Source organism: Bos grunniens, chromosome 8 (assembly GCF_055505025.1).
Source record: "Bos grunniens cultivar Pamir isolate PY7600 chromosome 8, Bosgru_T2T1.0, whole genome shotgun sequence".
NCBI lineage: Eukaryota > Metazoa > Chordata > Mammalia > Artiodactyla > Bovidae > Bos > Bos grunniens.
Genome location: NC_141172.1, coordinates 61,074,685 through 61,086,824, shown reverse-complemented (window position 1 = coordinate 61,086,824; position 12,140 = coordinate 61,074,685). Strand labels below are relative to the sequence as shown.

Below are 12,140 nucleotides of genomic sequence, written 5' to 3'. Positions count from 1 at the left end.
ATCTCTAACTTTCTTGCAGAGATCTCTAGTCTTTCCCATTCTATTGTTTTCCTCTATTTCTTTGCATTGATCGCTTGTACATTGGTTGTTGTCAGATGCAGGAGTTAAGGGCATCCTATTGGAGAGTGTTTCCTGTGAGGAAGGCATGGCCTCCTATCTTTCATCCAGCTTTGATTGCCCTCAGCACAGTGTCCTGCACATAATTCAGACACACTGAATGCTTCCTGCTAAATGCAGGAACACCTGGAGTGTCCTGGCCTGACTTCCAGAGGTGGCTCTTTCCCACACACGCACCCAGAGTTCTGCACGGCCAGGGCGGAAGGTACTGTGGTGGATGCTGAACCCAGCACAGATTTCCTACAGACCTGGGGTTCCTGACTCCTCTCAGAGGGATCCCTGTCCCAATTGCTCATAAATGCTACTACCTATGACAACTTCCTTAAACAAGTGGTCATTCTGTCCAGACTACTTTCAGAACTTAAGAAACAGTGAGTAGAAAGCCCTTTTATTCCCATTCTTTGGTCCCAGGTTTTATTAACAAGGTGAAATATTATAACAAGTGATTGGACTCATTTTAGCTGGAAACAGAGAAAGTATGTTTACCTGAGGTTACGGATGAAAAACACGGTAAAAAATCGGAAATGTTCAGGAATTATTTGCAGTTAGCAAGATCTCTGTTTTGTTGAGGAGGTCCTACTGGCTTGGCACTTGTACATCAGAAGCCATATTTTCCCTGCCCAGATGCTTTCTGGCACATCCATAATGTGGGGGTTTTTAATTTTTTAATGTATAGATACAAATATGTAGGCATGGATATATCAGGTATGATGTTTTGTTCAGAGTAAGCAACACACATTGTTTAAAATAGAAAAAAAAAATTGAATGGAGAAAATAAAAATAACCCATAATATCACTGCTGAGACTTTGCCTTCCTTAATTCCCAAATTTCTGGGCCTTTGTGTTTGGGTTTGGATCAAACATGAAAATTTGTGTTTGGCTTTTGGATGGCATTTGCATTACCCCTCTAACTCAAAAGTGTTATAGTTGGAAAGAATAACCAGTTGGGGATCACCTGGTGAGCCCACCTCCTGTGTTAGAGAGGCACAGGAGGTGAGAGACAGGGAATGAAGGAGTGAAGCCAGTCCACCTCCTGTGTTAGGGAGGCACAGGAGGTGAGAGACAGGGAATGAAGGAGTGAAGCCAAGCCTTTGGACTCTCTTTTCCTGCACCTTAACATCATATCTTCCCCCATTTGAAAATGTCTCTTGACTCGAACCTCATCCTTTTCCTTCCTCTTCCATAGGCCATCATCCATCTTCTCTATAGTCCATAGAAAGAAGACCAAGAAGCACCACTCAAAGAGCTAATATTTATTGAGAGGGTTTAATAGTCTCAATAACTATGAGAGGGGGTACCACAATTAACCCATATTACAGATGAAGAAACTGAAGCTCAGAGAGTTGGTAACTTGGCCAAGATCTCTGAGATAGGAAATGGTTAAATCCAGGATATGAATCTAGACCATGTAATTCAGAGTCTTGAACCCAACACTATACCATCTGACTTTGGGATTTGCCAGAAAAAAGTTCTGGATCCAATTGATAGGATTTTTTGCGTTGAATCATAGTACATGTACTGAAAAGTATGGAAATCATAAGTGTATAGTTTAATAAATTATCCAGGGGGAAACACACCGGGTAACCAGTACCATAAGAAGTAGAACATTACCAGCTCTCCAGGAGCCCCCCATATGTACCCATCCCAAGTCACTGCCCTTTCCTCCCCAAGGGTAGCAGATACTCTAACTCCTGAATTAGTTTTGCTTGTTTTTGAACTTCAGTGGAATCATACAGAATGTTGGACTTTTATGTTGGACTACTTTCATTATATTTCTAAGTTCCAAATATCTTTTTTAATGTGGCTGTAGTTCACTTTTATTTCTGTATAGCATTCCATTACAAAAATATATAACCCACTGCATAATATTTATCCTTTTTATTATTGATGTACATTCCAGTTTAGAGAATTACCAAATCATGCTGTTCTGAACATTCTTTTGCATGGTGAACATATGTAGGCATTTCTATTCTATTTCTATTCATATTTTCATATATTTAAGGCTATTTTCATTTCTTTTTGTGTGAACTCTGGGTTCATGTCTTTTGCCAGTTTTTCTACTGTGTGTCTGTTCTTTTTCTTATCAGTTTCTAGGAGCTGTTTGCATTTTTGGCATGTGAGCCCCTTTTTAATATGATTTGCAAATATTCACAGTTTATAATTTCTTCCTTTTTATTATGAAGGTTGGTTTGGGTTTTTTTGTGTGTGTTTTTGTTCATTTGTTTTGCTATGTATTGTTAAGATGTTGCTAAGTCGCTTCAGTCGTGTCTGACTTTGTGAGACCCCATGGACTGCAGCCCACCAGGCTCCCCCGTCCCTGGGATTCTCCAGGCAAGAACACTGGAGTGGGTTGCCATTTCCTTCTCCAATGCATGAAAGTGGAAAGTGAAAGTGAAGTCGCTCAGTCGTGTCCAACTCTAGCAACCCCATGGACTGCAGCCTACCAGGCTCCTCCATCCACGGGATTTTCCAGGCAACAGTACTGGAGCGGGGTGCCATTGTTAAGATGTTACTTCTCCACAAATTGACCCATAGATTTATATAATCACAATAAAGTATCTAAGCAGATATCTAGTGAAAGTGAAAGTCACTCCGACTCTTTGCCAGCCCATGACTACACAGTCCATGGAATTCTCCAGGCCAGAATACGGGAGTGGGTAGTCTTTCCCCTCTCCAGAGAATCTTCCCAATCCAGGGATTGAACCCAGGTCTCCCACATTGCAGGCAAATCTTTACCAGCTGAACCACAAGGGAAGCACAAGAATATTGGAGTGGGTAGCCTATCCCTTCTCCATATCCCGACCTAGGAATTGAACTGGGGTCTCCTCCATTGCAGGTGGATTCTTTACAAATTGAGCTATCAGGGAAGCCCATATTTGTTCAGATATCTGGTGAACACTGACTATTCAATTTCAAATTTTCCATAGAAATGCCAATTACCAAGAATAGTCAAGACAAGCTCAAAGAAGAATAAACTTGGATGGCTTACACAACCGGATATTAAGCCTTTGTATAAAGCTACAGTCAACAGGGTAAAATGCCATAGTAGTACAAGGAAAAACACTAGGAGAAACAGAGTCCAGCCCAGACCCACATATGTGAACATTTATGTCATATATACTAAAGTGACCCAGCAGAGCAATGGGGAGAAGATAGTTTCAATAAATAGCCCAGGGTCACTGGTTATTCATATGGGAAAGAAATTAATCTTGACTTCCATTTCACACCATAGACAAAAATCAATTCCAGGTGGATTTTAAATCTAAATGGGGACATTTAAAATAATAGCATTTGTAGTAGATATCATAGGAGAATATTTTCAGGACCTTGGAGCATAAAGACAAAAATTAATAAACTTGACCTTATTAAAATTAAGAACTTCACTTCATCAAAAAGCACCCTCAAGAGAGTAAGAAAGCAAGAACAGAATGAGAATAAACATGTGTCATAAGGAAAAAGCCTCATAAAGGATATGTAACTGATTTCCATGAATTAATAAGATGAAAGAGACAATATACCTGAAAAAAAATGGGCAAAAGATTTGACTAGGTATTTCATAGAAAGATAACCAACTGGCTAAAAAGGACATGAAAAGCTGTACAACATCATCATTCATCAGGAAAATGCAAATGAAAACCACAATGAAACACCACTACACCTATACCAGAATGACTGAAAAATGCTGACAATACCAATTGTTGGTGAAGATCTGAGCAACTGGAACGCTCATACACCACCGTGTGTATAAACTCCTACAACCACTTTTGAAAATTCTTTGGTAGTATTTCCTAAAAATGAACTTACACATACTCAATGACCCAAAAATTCCACTCTTGGGTAAATACTTCAGCTCAGTAAGAATATGACAAAATTATGAAATTTTAAAGTGTGACAATACATTTTAAAGTTGAGGGAGAAATACAAAAGTGATACCGCCTTTCCAGACTCACCAGATCCAGCACCGCATAGACTCCCTGCCAAGTGCTTTGGGGCGCCTGCGCAGCTCCAGAGACTTGGGGTACTCAGAGGTGGCATGTGGTGGTGGTGGGTCGGGGGGAGGATGGCAAAGAACACACATCCTGAGTGGAGCTGCTGGTTCAGTGAGCAGTGTGCTCAGTAAGGCTCAGCGGGAGCAAGCTGGGCTAGAGCTCCCCACCTCATAGCTCACTCTCTTACCGTCCCCAGGAGTGCCAAACCTCAGGAACTTCTCCTCAGTGCATGACGTCCTTTCTTCTGGGCAGAGCACCTCCAAGTACCATCTAAAGAAGACATGGGGAAAAGTTTCCAGGTGTAGGCCTCTCTCCCTAGGAGTATCAGGTGGATGAGGAATCTCCCTTAGGGCTAGCACTGCCCTCTCTTTCAATAATCCAGACCTCCTGGGAGGCAGCAAACCCTGGGGACAGGGACTGGGCTGCTGGGTGGAATCTCTAAGCCTCCCTAGGACCTTAGGCCACCAGTCCTGCTTCAAAACTCAGTTTCCTTAAATGTCAGAGCCTGGGTGGAGCCAAATCGGAGGTTCCCAAATGCTTCATTGATAGCAACAAACTCTATGTTCATTTGAAACTGCTCAGAAGAAACTGGAGTGGAGGCCCAAGGTGACTGACACAAGGGCTTCCTCTGAGGCCCACAGAGCCTTCTGAGCTCAGAGGAACCCGCTGGCATCTGGACAGTTTGGATCATTTGAGTTCTCCAATAGAAGGGATTTGCTCTCATACTGCTCCCATTATTCACAAATTTCTCCTTCCTTTTTTCCCCCTCCCTTGAGGAAGAGTTCCCTAAATTTTCAAAAGCTGGTTGCAAAGACGACTCACAAAGCCAGGAGCTGCTCATCAGGGCTGAGTGGAGGCTGGAGGTCTAGAAAGAGAGGAGGGGGTGGGGCCAGAGGGAAAGGGGCACCAGATGGGGCGCAGTTAGTTTCTCACTTAAAGTCTGAAAAATTCCAGTCTTGTCTAGATAAACAGGAAGAGGGGTGTGTTTGGTCTGTGGGCAGGAAGGGGACAGTTTGAGGGTAGGAGGCCCCAGTAAGGGGATAAAAAGGTGGCAGCTGGCCATTCCAGGAGGGGATGCCGAGCTGGCAGAATCAACAGCTCTCTGGCTTTCATGCTGGTCCATCCTGCCGGCACTTAGCTTCCTCCAGGTTGTCGGGCTGGGTGGAGGTTCCTTTCTTCACTAAACCAGCCAGTCTATCCTCAAGAAGTCAGGCCTCCGCTCTTCTCCTGTCTTCATTCCATACTCCAGGGGAGGGCATCCTGCCTGCACCACGAATGGGCACTGCTGGGGACTCTCATGGGCCAAGTGAACAAATGAACAGACTGCCAAGCCTTGGGTCTAAAGGGCAGGACCAGGGACATAAGACACCCAGCCCTGTTTCCTGGCTGGCAAAGCAGCAGAGCTGCTGGACTGCAAAGCTGCAGGAGGTTTTGGTCTGAAGCTGGAGTCAGTCTCCCCCTCAGATGGTACCACGGAGGAGAAAGAGATCTGCTGCTGCTGCTGCTAAGTCGCTTCAGTCGTGTCCGACTCTGTGCGACCCCATAGACGGCAGCCCACCAGGCTCCCCCGTCCCTGGGATTCTCCAGGCAAGAACACTGGAGTGGGTTGCCATTTCCTTCTCCAAGAAAGAGATCTAGGTTCCTTCAAGTCCCTTTCTGCCTGAGTTTCAGCTCCCTTTTCTGCCACCCATTTCCTGCATTGAGGCCCCGCCCAGGTCCACGTCCTGTTTTGTGGTTGTGCACTGCCTCCCTGAGGTCACCTGTGGTAGTGCAACATGAGGGAGGGTGGTTGGGGGTGCTAGTGATGGGCTAGAGGACTCTTTCTGAAGAACACTGGCTGTCTTCCTCCTAGGGGAATCAGATCAACCTCCAAAAAAGGAATATTCCTCTATGAAAAGAATAAGGTGAACAGTTGTGGCACTCACTGGTGGGGAGTGGTAGCAGAGTGGAAATCAGAGACCCTCTGGGCAGGATACTCTCTGCTCTGTCCTCTGCGTCTTACATTTACTAGAAGACTTTGGTAACAGAGAAGTGGGAGACCCGTTGACTCGACATACGGGGGAAGGGGGCTGGCATCAAGGACACCTTCCTGGAGCAGGCGCTATTTACACCCATCTCTGAGAACAGGTAGGACCTGGACAGATCGAGGACGGAGGGGTCCCTGGGGTGCCTGTTAAATGTTTCACCTGAATGACTGAAACCTACGACATTTTCAAAGGTGTGTGTGTTTTTAGTCACTCAGTCATGTCTGACTCTTTGTGGCTCCATGGACTGTAGCCTGCCAGGCTCCTCTGCCCAAAGAATTTTCCAGGCAAGGATACCAGAGTGGGGTGCCATTTCCTATTTCAGGGAATCTTCCCGACCCAGGGATGGAGCCCGCATCTCTTGCATCTCCTGTGTTGGCAGGCAGACTCTTTAGCGCTAGTGCTACCATATCCTCTAAAGTCAGCTAATTATAGATGTGTTTGATTAAATAACCAGGAACTATAATCTCACCAACCTGACATGTGGGACCATCACAAGTTGTAATAATTCTTTTGTACATATTGTAAATATAAGATGCTAAGCTGGTCTAATATTTTCTTCCATTCCTTGAGTTATCTTTCACTTTCCTGATAGTGTCGTCTGATGCACAAGTTTATCATATTTGCTACTGCTAAGTCACTTCAGTCGTGTCCGACTCTGTGTGACCCCATAGATGGCAGCCCACCAGGCTCCCCCATCCCTGGGATTCTCCAGGCAAGAACACTGGAGTGGGTTGCCATTTCCTTCTCCAATGCGTGAAAGTGAAAATGAAGACACTCAGTCGTGTCCGACCCTTAGTGACCCCATGGACTGCAGCCTACCAGGCTCCTCCATCCATGGGATTTTCCAGGCAAGAGTACTGGAGTGGGGTGCCATTACCTTCTCCATCATATTTACTAAGTCTTAATAGATTGTCTTATAACTTACATATTCTTTTTCTTTTTTTTTTGCTTGTGCTTTGGATGTTATATCTAAGAATCCTTTCAGTTTAGTTCAGTCTACTGTTGCTACTTGGCTGTTCTTCACATGGGTGCTGGTTGAAGAAGAATAATATATTAGTTCTAAATAGAGTTACAATGATTCTTAATATTTGTAAATGTTCAAAATAACTATTTTGGAATAAAAAATTTCTAACAGTTTTAAAAACTGGAATAATGATAGGATCTGAACATGAAAAAATCTATGTCACAAGGATAATGGTAATTATATATTAATATGTCAAAAGCCATACCTAGTCCATAGTCAAAGCAGCCACCTACTATGTAGGAAATACTGTTTAATCTGGAGTTATGTAGTGTTTATGAAAAGTCAGAATAGCCAATCACCACCTTCCCAGTGTAATACATCAGATTAGTCCTCTGGTTTCTTGAGCCTTTTGATATTATTGCCTGGGAGAAGGAATTATTGCCTAAGTGGCTAATGAGTACTGAAATTATAAACAAACAGTCCAGCTCCAGGTACTTGATGTGGACTTTTGGAGAAAATGTAGACTCAGTTCAGTTCAGTTGCTCAGTCGTGTCTGACTTTGTGACCCCATGGACTGCAGCACACCAGGCTTCCCCGTACATCACCAACTCTAGGAGCTTGCTCAAACTCATGTCCACTGAGTTGGTAATGCCACCTAACCATCTCATGTTCTGTCGACCCCTTTTCCTCCTGCCTTCAATTTTTCCCAGCATCAGGGTCTTTTCAAATGAGTCAGTTCTTCGCATTATGTGGCCACAGTATTGGAGCTTCAGCTTCAGCATCTGTCCTTCTGATGAATATTCAGGACTGGTTTCCTTTAGGATGGACTGGTTTGATCTCCTTGCAGTCCAAGGGACTCTCAAGAGTCTTCTCCAACACCACACAGTTCAGAAGCATCAATTCTTCGGCACTCACCCTTCTTTATGGTCCAACTCTCACTTCCATACATGACTACTGGAAAAAACCATAGCTTTGACTATACAGACCTTTGTCGATAAATTAATGTCTCTGCTTTTTAATATGTTGTTTAGGTTGGTCATAGTTTTTCTTCCAAGGAGCAAGCGTCTTTTGATTTCATGGCTGCAGTCACCATCTGCAGTGATTTTGGAGTCCAAGAAAATAAAGTCTGTCACTGTTTCCATTGTTTCCCCATCTATTTGCCATGAAGTGATGGGTCTGGATACCATGATCTTCTTTTTTGAATGTTGAGTTTTAAGTCAGCTTTTTTACCCTCCTCTTTCACCTTCATCAAGAGGCTCTTTAGTTCCTCTTCACTTTCTACTATAAGGATGGTGTCATCTGCATATCTGAGGTTATCGATACTTCTCCTAGCAATCTTGATTTCAGCTTATGCTTTATCCGGTCCAGCATTTCACATGATGTACTCTGCATATAAATTAAATAAGCAGGGTGACAATATACAGCTTTGACATACTCCTTTCCCAATTTGAAACAGTCCATTGTTTCATGTCTGGTTCTAACTCTTGCTTCTTGACCTGCATACAAGTTTCTCAGAAGGCAGGTAAGGTAGTCTGGTATTCCCATCTCTTTAAGAATTTTCCACAGTTTGTTGTGATCTACACAATCAAAAGCTTTAGCATAGTCAATGAAGCAGAAGTAGATGTTCTTTGGGAATTCTCTTGCTTTTTCTATGATCCAACAGATGTTGGCAATTTGATCTCTGGTTCCTCTGCCTTTTCTAAATCCAGCTTGAACATCTGGAAGTTCACCGTTCATGTACTGTTGAAGCCTAGCTTGGAGAATTTTGAGCATTACTTTGCTAGTATGTGAGATGAGTGCAATTGTGTGGTAGTTTGAGCATTCTTTGGCATTGCCTTTCTTTGGGATTGGAATGAAAACCGACCTTTACCAGTCCTATGACCACTGTTGAGTTTTCTAAATTTGCGGGCATATTGAGTGCAGCACTTTCACAGCATCATCTTTTAGTATTTGAAATAGCTCAACTGGAATTCTATCACCTCCACTAGCTTTGTTCATACTGATGCTTCCTAAGGCCCACTTGACTTCACATTCCAGGATGTCTGGCTCTAGGTGAGTGATCACACCATCATGATTATCTGGGTCATGAAGATCTTTTTTGTGTAGTTCTTCTGTGTATTCTTGCCACCTCTTCTTAATATCTTCTGCTTCTGTTAGGTCCATACCATTTCCATCCTTTATTGAGCCCATCTTTGCATGAAAAGTTCCCTCGGTATCTCTAATTTTCTTGAAAGATCTCTAGTGTTTCCCATTCTATTGTTTACCTCTATTTCTGTGTATTGATCATTTAAGGAGGCTTTCTTATCTCTCCTTGCTATTCTTTGGAACTCTGCATTCAGATGGGTTATCTTTTCTCCTTTGCCTTTTTCTTCTCCTCTTTTCTCAGCTATTTGTAAGGCCTCCCCAGACAACCATTTTGCCTTTTTGTATTTCTTTTTCTTGAGTCCTCCAAGAATCTTTTACCAAATCCAAATCGTGATATTTACCCCTTTAAGAACTTTATAGTTCTAGCTCTTAAATTTAGGTTTGCTCCATTTTGAATTAAGTTTTGTATATGATGTAAGGTAAGGATCTAAACTGGTTCTTCTGCATGTGGATATTTTATTTTCCTCGAACCATTTGCTAAAAACAGTTTTCCACATTCCAGGTTCCCTTTGTTGAACTTCAACATCTGTTGACAATCATATGACCATAGATATACGGTTCATTTCCGGACTCTCAGTCTATTTCATGGTCTGTATGTCTATCTTTATGCCAGTGATGTGTTGTTTGATTACTACTGCTTTGTTGTAAAACTAAAAATCAGGCAGTGTGTCTCCTAACTTTGTTCACTCCATCCAATATTGTTTTGGCTATTAGTTGCAACTCCAAATGAATTTTAGGATCAGCTTTTCCATTTCTGCAACAAAGATTTATTGCAATTTTATAAGAACTGAATTGGATATATAGAGTGCTGTATTTTATCATAAGTCCTCTAATCCATAAATATGGGATATCTTTTCATTTATTTATAATTTCTTTAGCCTTTATTTCAAGAAATATTTTGTTTTTTTCAGAGTATGAGTCTAGTGTATCTCCTGATTAAATATATTTTAAAGTATTTTATTATTTTTAATGCTCTTGCAAACAGAATAATTTTCCTCCGGTGGCTCATTTCTATAGACTTTTAACAATTTTTCATTTCTATAGTTGTACTGAATGGCAGTTGATATATGAATGTTAATCTGTTTATAGACTTATAACAATTTTTCATTTCTGTAGTTGTATTGAATGGCAGTTGATACATGAATGTTAATCTGTATCCTGTAACATTGCTGAACTCATTTATTAGCTTTACAGTTCCTTTTTGCTTCTGTTTTTTATTCCTTCAGAATTTATGCATATGAAATCACGACATCTACAAGTAGAAACGCTTTTACTTTAGCTAGTATAATCTTGAAGATTTTCACATCTGTTTTCATAAGAGATATTTGTCTGTAGTTCTATTTGCTTCGGAAGTTTTCGGCTGCTTGCCTATCAACATTAAGCCGACCTCACAGAACGAGACAGAAAACATTTCCTTCTCTTCCATTTTTTAGGGAGAGTTTGAAAAGAATGTGTTTTCATACTTGAAAACGTTTTGCAGAATTCAGTCATGAAGCCATCTGGTTTGGGGCTTGTCTTTGTTGCAATTTTGTGTTTGTTTTCTAAAGAATTCAATTTCTTTGCTCGTTATAGGTCTATCAGTAATTCCTGCTTCTTGAGTCAACTTTGTTTGTGTCTTTGTAGGAATTTATCCATTTCGTGTAGGTTATCCAGTTTGTTGGAGTACAGATATTCACAACATACTTTTATAATCATTTTTATTCCTGTAGAGTTAGTAGTATTATTCAACTTTCATTTCTGTTTTCAATAATTTGGTCTATTCTCTTTTTCTCTTAGTAATTCCAGCTTAAAAGTTTGTCAATCTTGTTGATCTCACAGAATCCATTTTTGGGCTGGTTCACTTTCTCTATTGTTTTCCTGTTCTTTATTTTGTGTCTCTATGATCTTACATTTATTCATATTATTACCTTGTTGTTCAGGTTTAGTTTGCTCTTCATTTTCTAGTCCTCAAGGTGTAAAGTTAGGTTATTGTTCGGGGCTCTTTCTTCTCTTTAATGTAGACATTTACAGCTATAAATTTTTCTGTGAGCATTGTTTTTTCTGCATGTCATAAGTTTTGGTGTGTTCATATTCATTTTCATTTGATTCAAGATATTTTCAGTATCCCTTGTTTTCAACTTTTACCCACTGGGTGTTTAATGGTGTATTGTTTAATTTCCACATATTTGTTATCCCCCCCAGTTTCCTCCTGTTGTTGATATCTAGTTTGATTCTGTTGTGGTCAAAAATGACAATTTTCATGATTTTAATTTTTAAAAGTTTACTAAGACAAAGGTCCATCTAGTCAAAGCTATGGTTTTTCCAGTAGTCATGTATGGATGTGAGAGTTGGACTATAAAGAAAGCTGAATGCCAAAGAATTGATGCTTTTGAACTGTGGTGTTGGAGAAGACTCTTGAGAGTCCCTTGGACTGCAAGGAAATCCAACCAGTCCATCCTAAAGGAGATCAGTCCTGAGTGTTCATTGGAAGGACTGATGCTGAAGCTGAGACTCCAATACTTTGGCCACCTGATAGGAAGAATTGACTCATTTGAAAAGACCCTCGTGCTGGGAAAGATTGAGGGCAGGAGGACAAGGAGATGACAGAGGATGAGATGGCTGGATGGCATCACTGACTCAATGGACATAAGTTTGAGTAAGCTCCAGGAGTTGGTGATGGACAGGGAGGCCTAGCGTTCTGTGGTCCATGGGGTCGCAAAGAGTCAGACGTGCTCAGCCTTATTTATGGTCCAATTCTCAGAAACATACACAATTACTGGAAAAACCATAGCTTTTACCATATGGACCTTTGTCAGCAAAGTGAGGTCTCTGCTTCTTAATATGCTGTCTAGGTTTGTCATAGCTTTTCTTCCAAGGAGCAAGCCCTTGAGGAGCTCACAAACCATTCCAGGGTAGAGG

General features: G+C 41.5%; 1 protein-coding gene across 1 annotated transcript in view; it reads right to left on the bottom strand.

Moving 5' to 3' along the window:
* CCDC180 (coiled-coil domain containing 180) overlaps nucleotides 1–4,342 on the bottom strand; it is a 62,509-nt gene extending 58,167 nt beyond the window's left edge. Inside the window, exon 1 of the mRNA XM_086415981.1 lies at nucleotides 4,068–4,342. Coding sequence (XP_086272107.1) covers nucleotides 4,068–4,195 — 128 coding nt within the window. The 5' untranslated portion in view covers nucleotides 4,196–4,342. The remainder of the gene's footprint in view (nucleotides 1–4,067) is intronic.
* Between the last annotated feature and the right edge of the window lie 7,798 nt (nucleotides 4,343–12,140).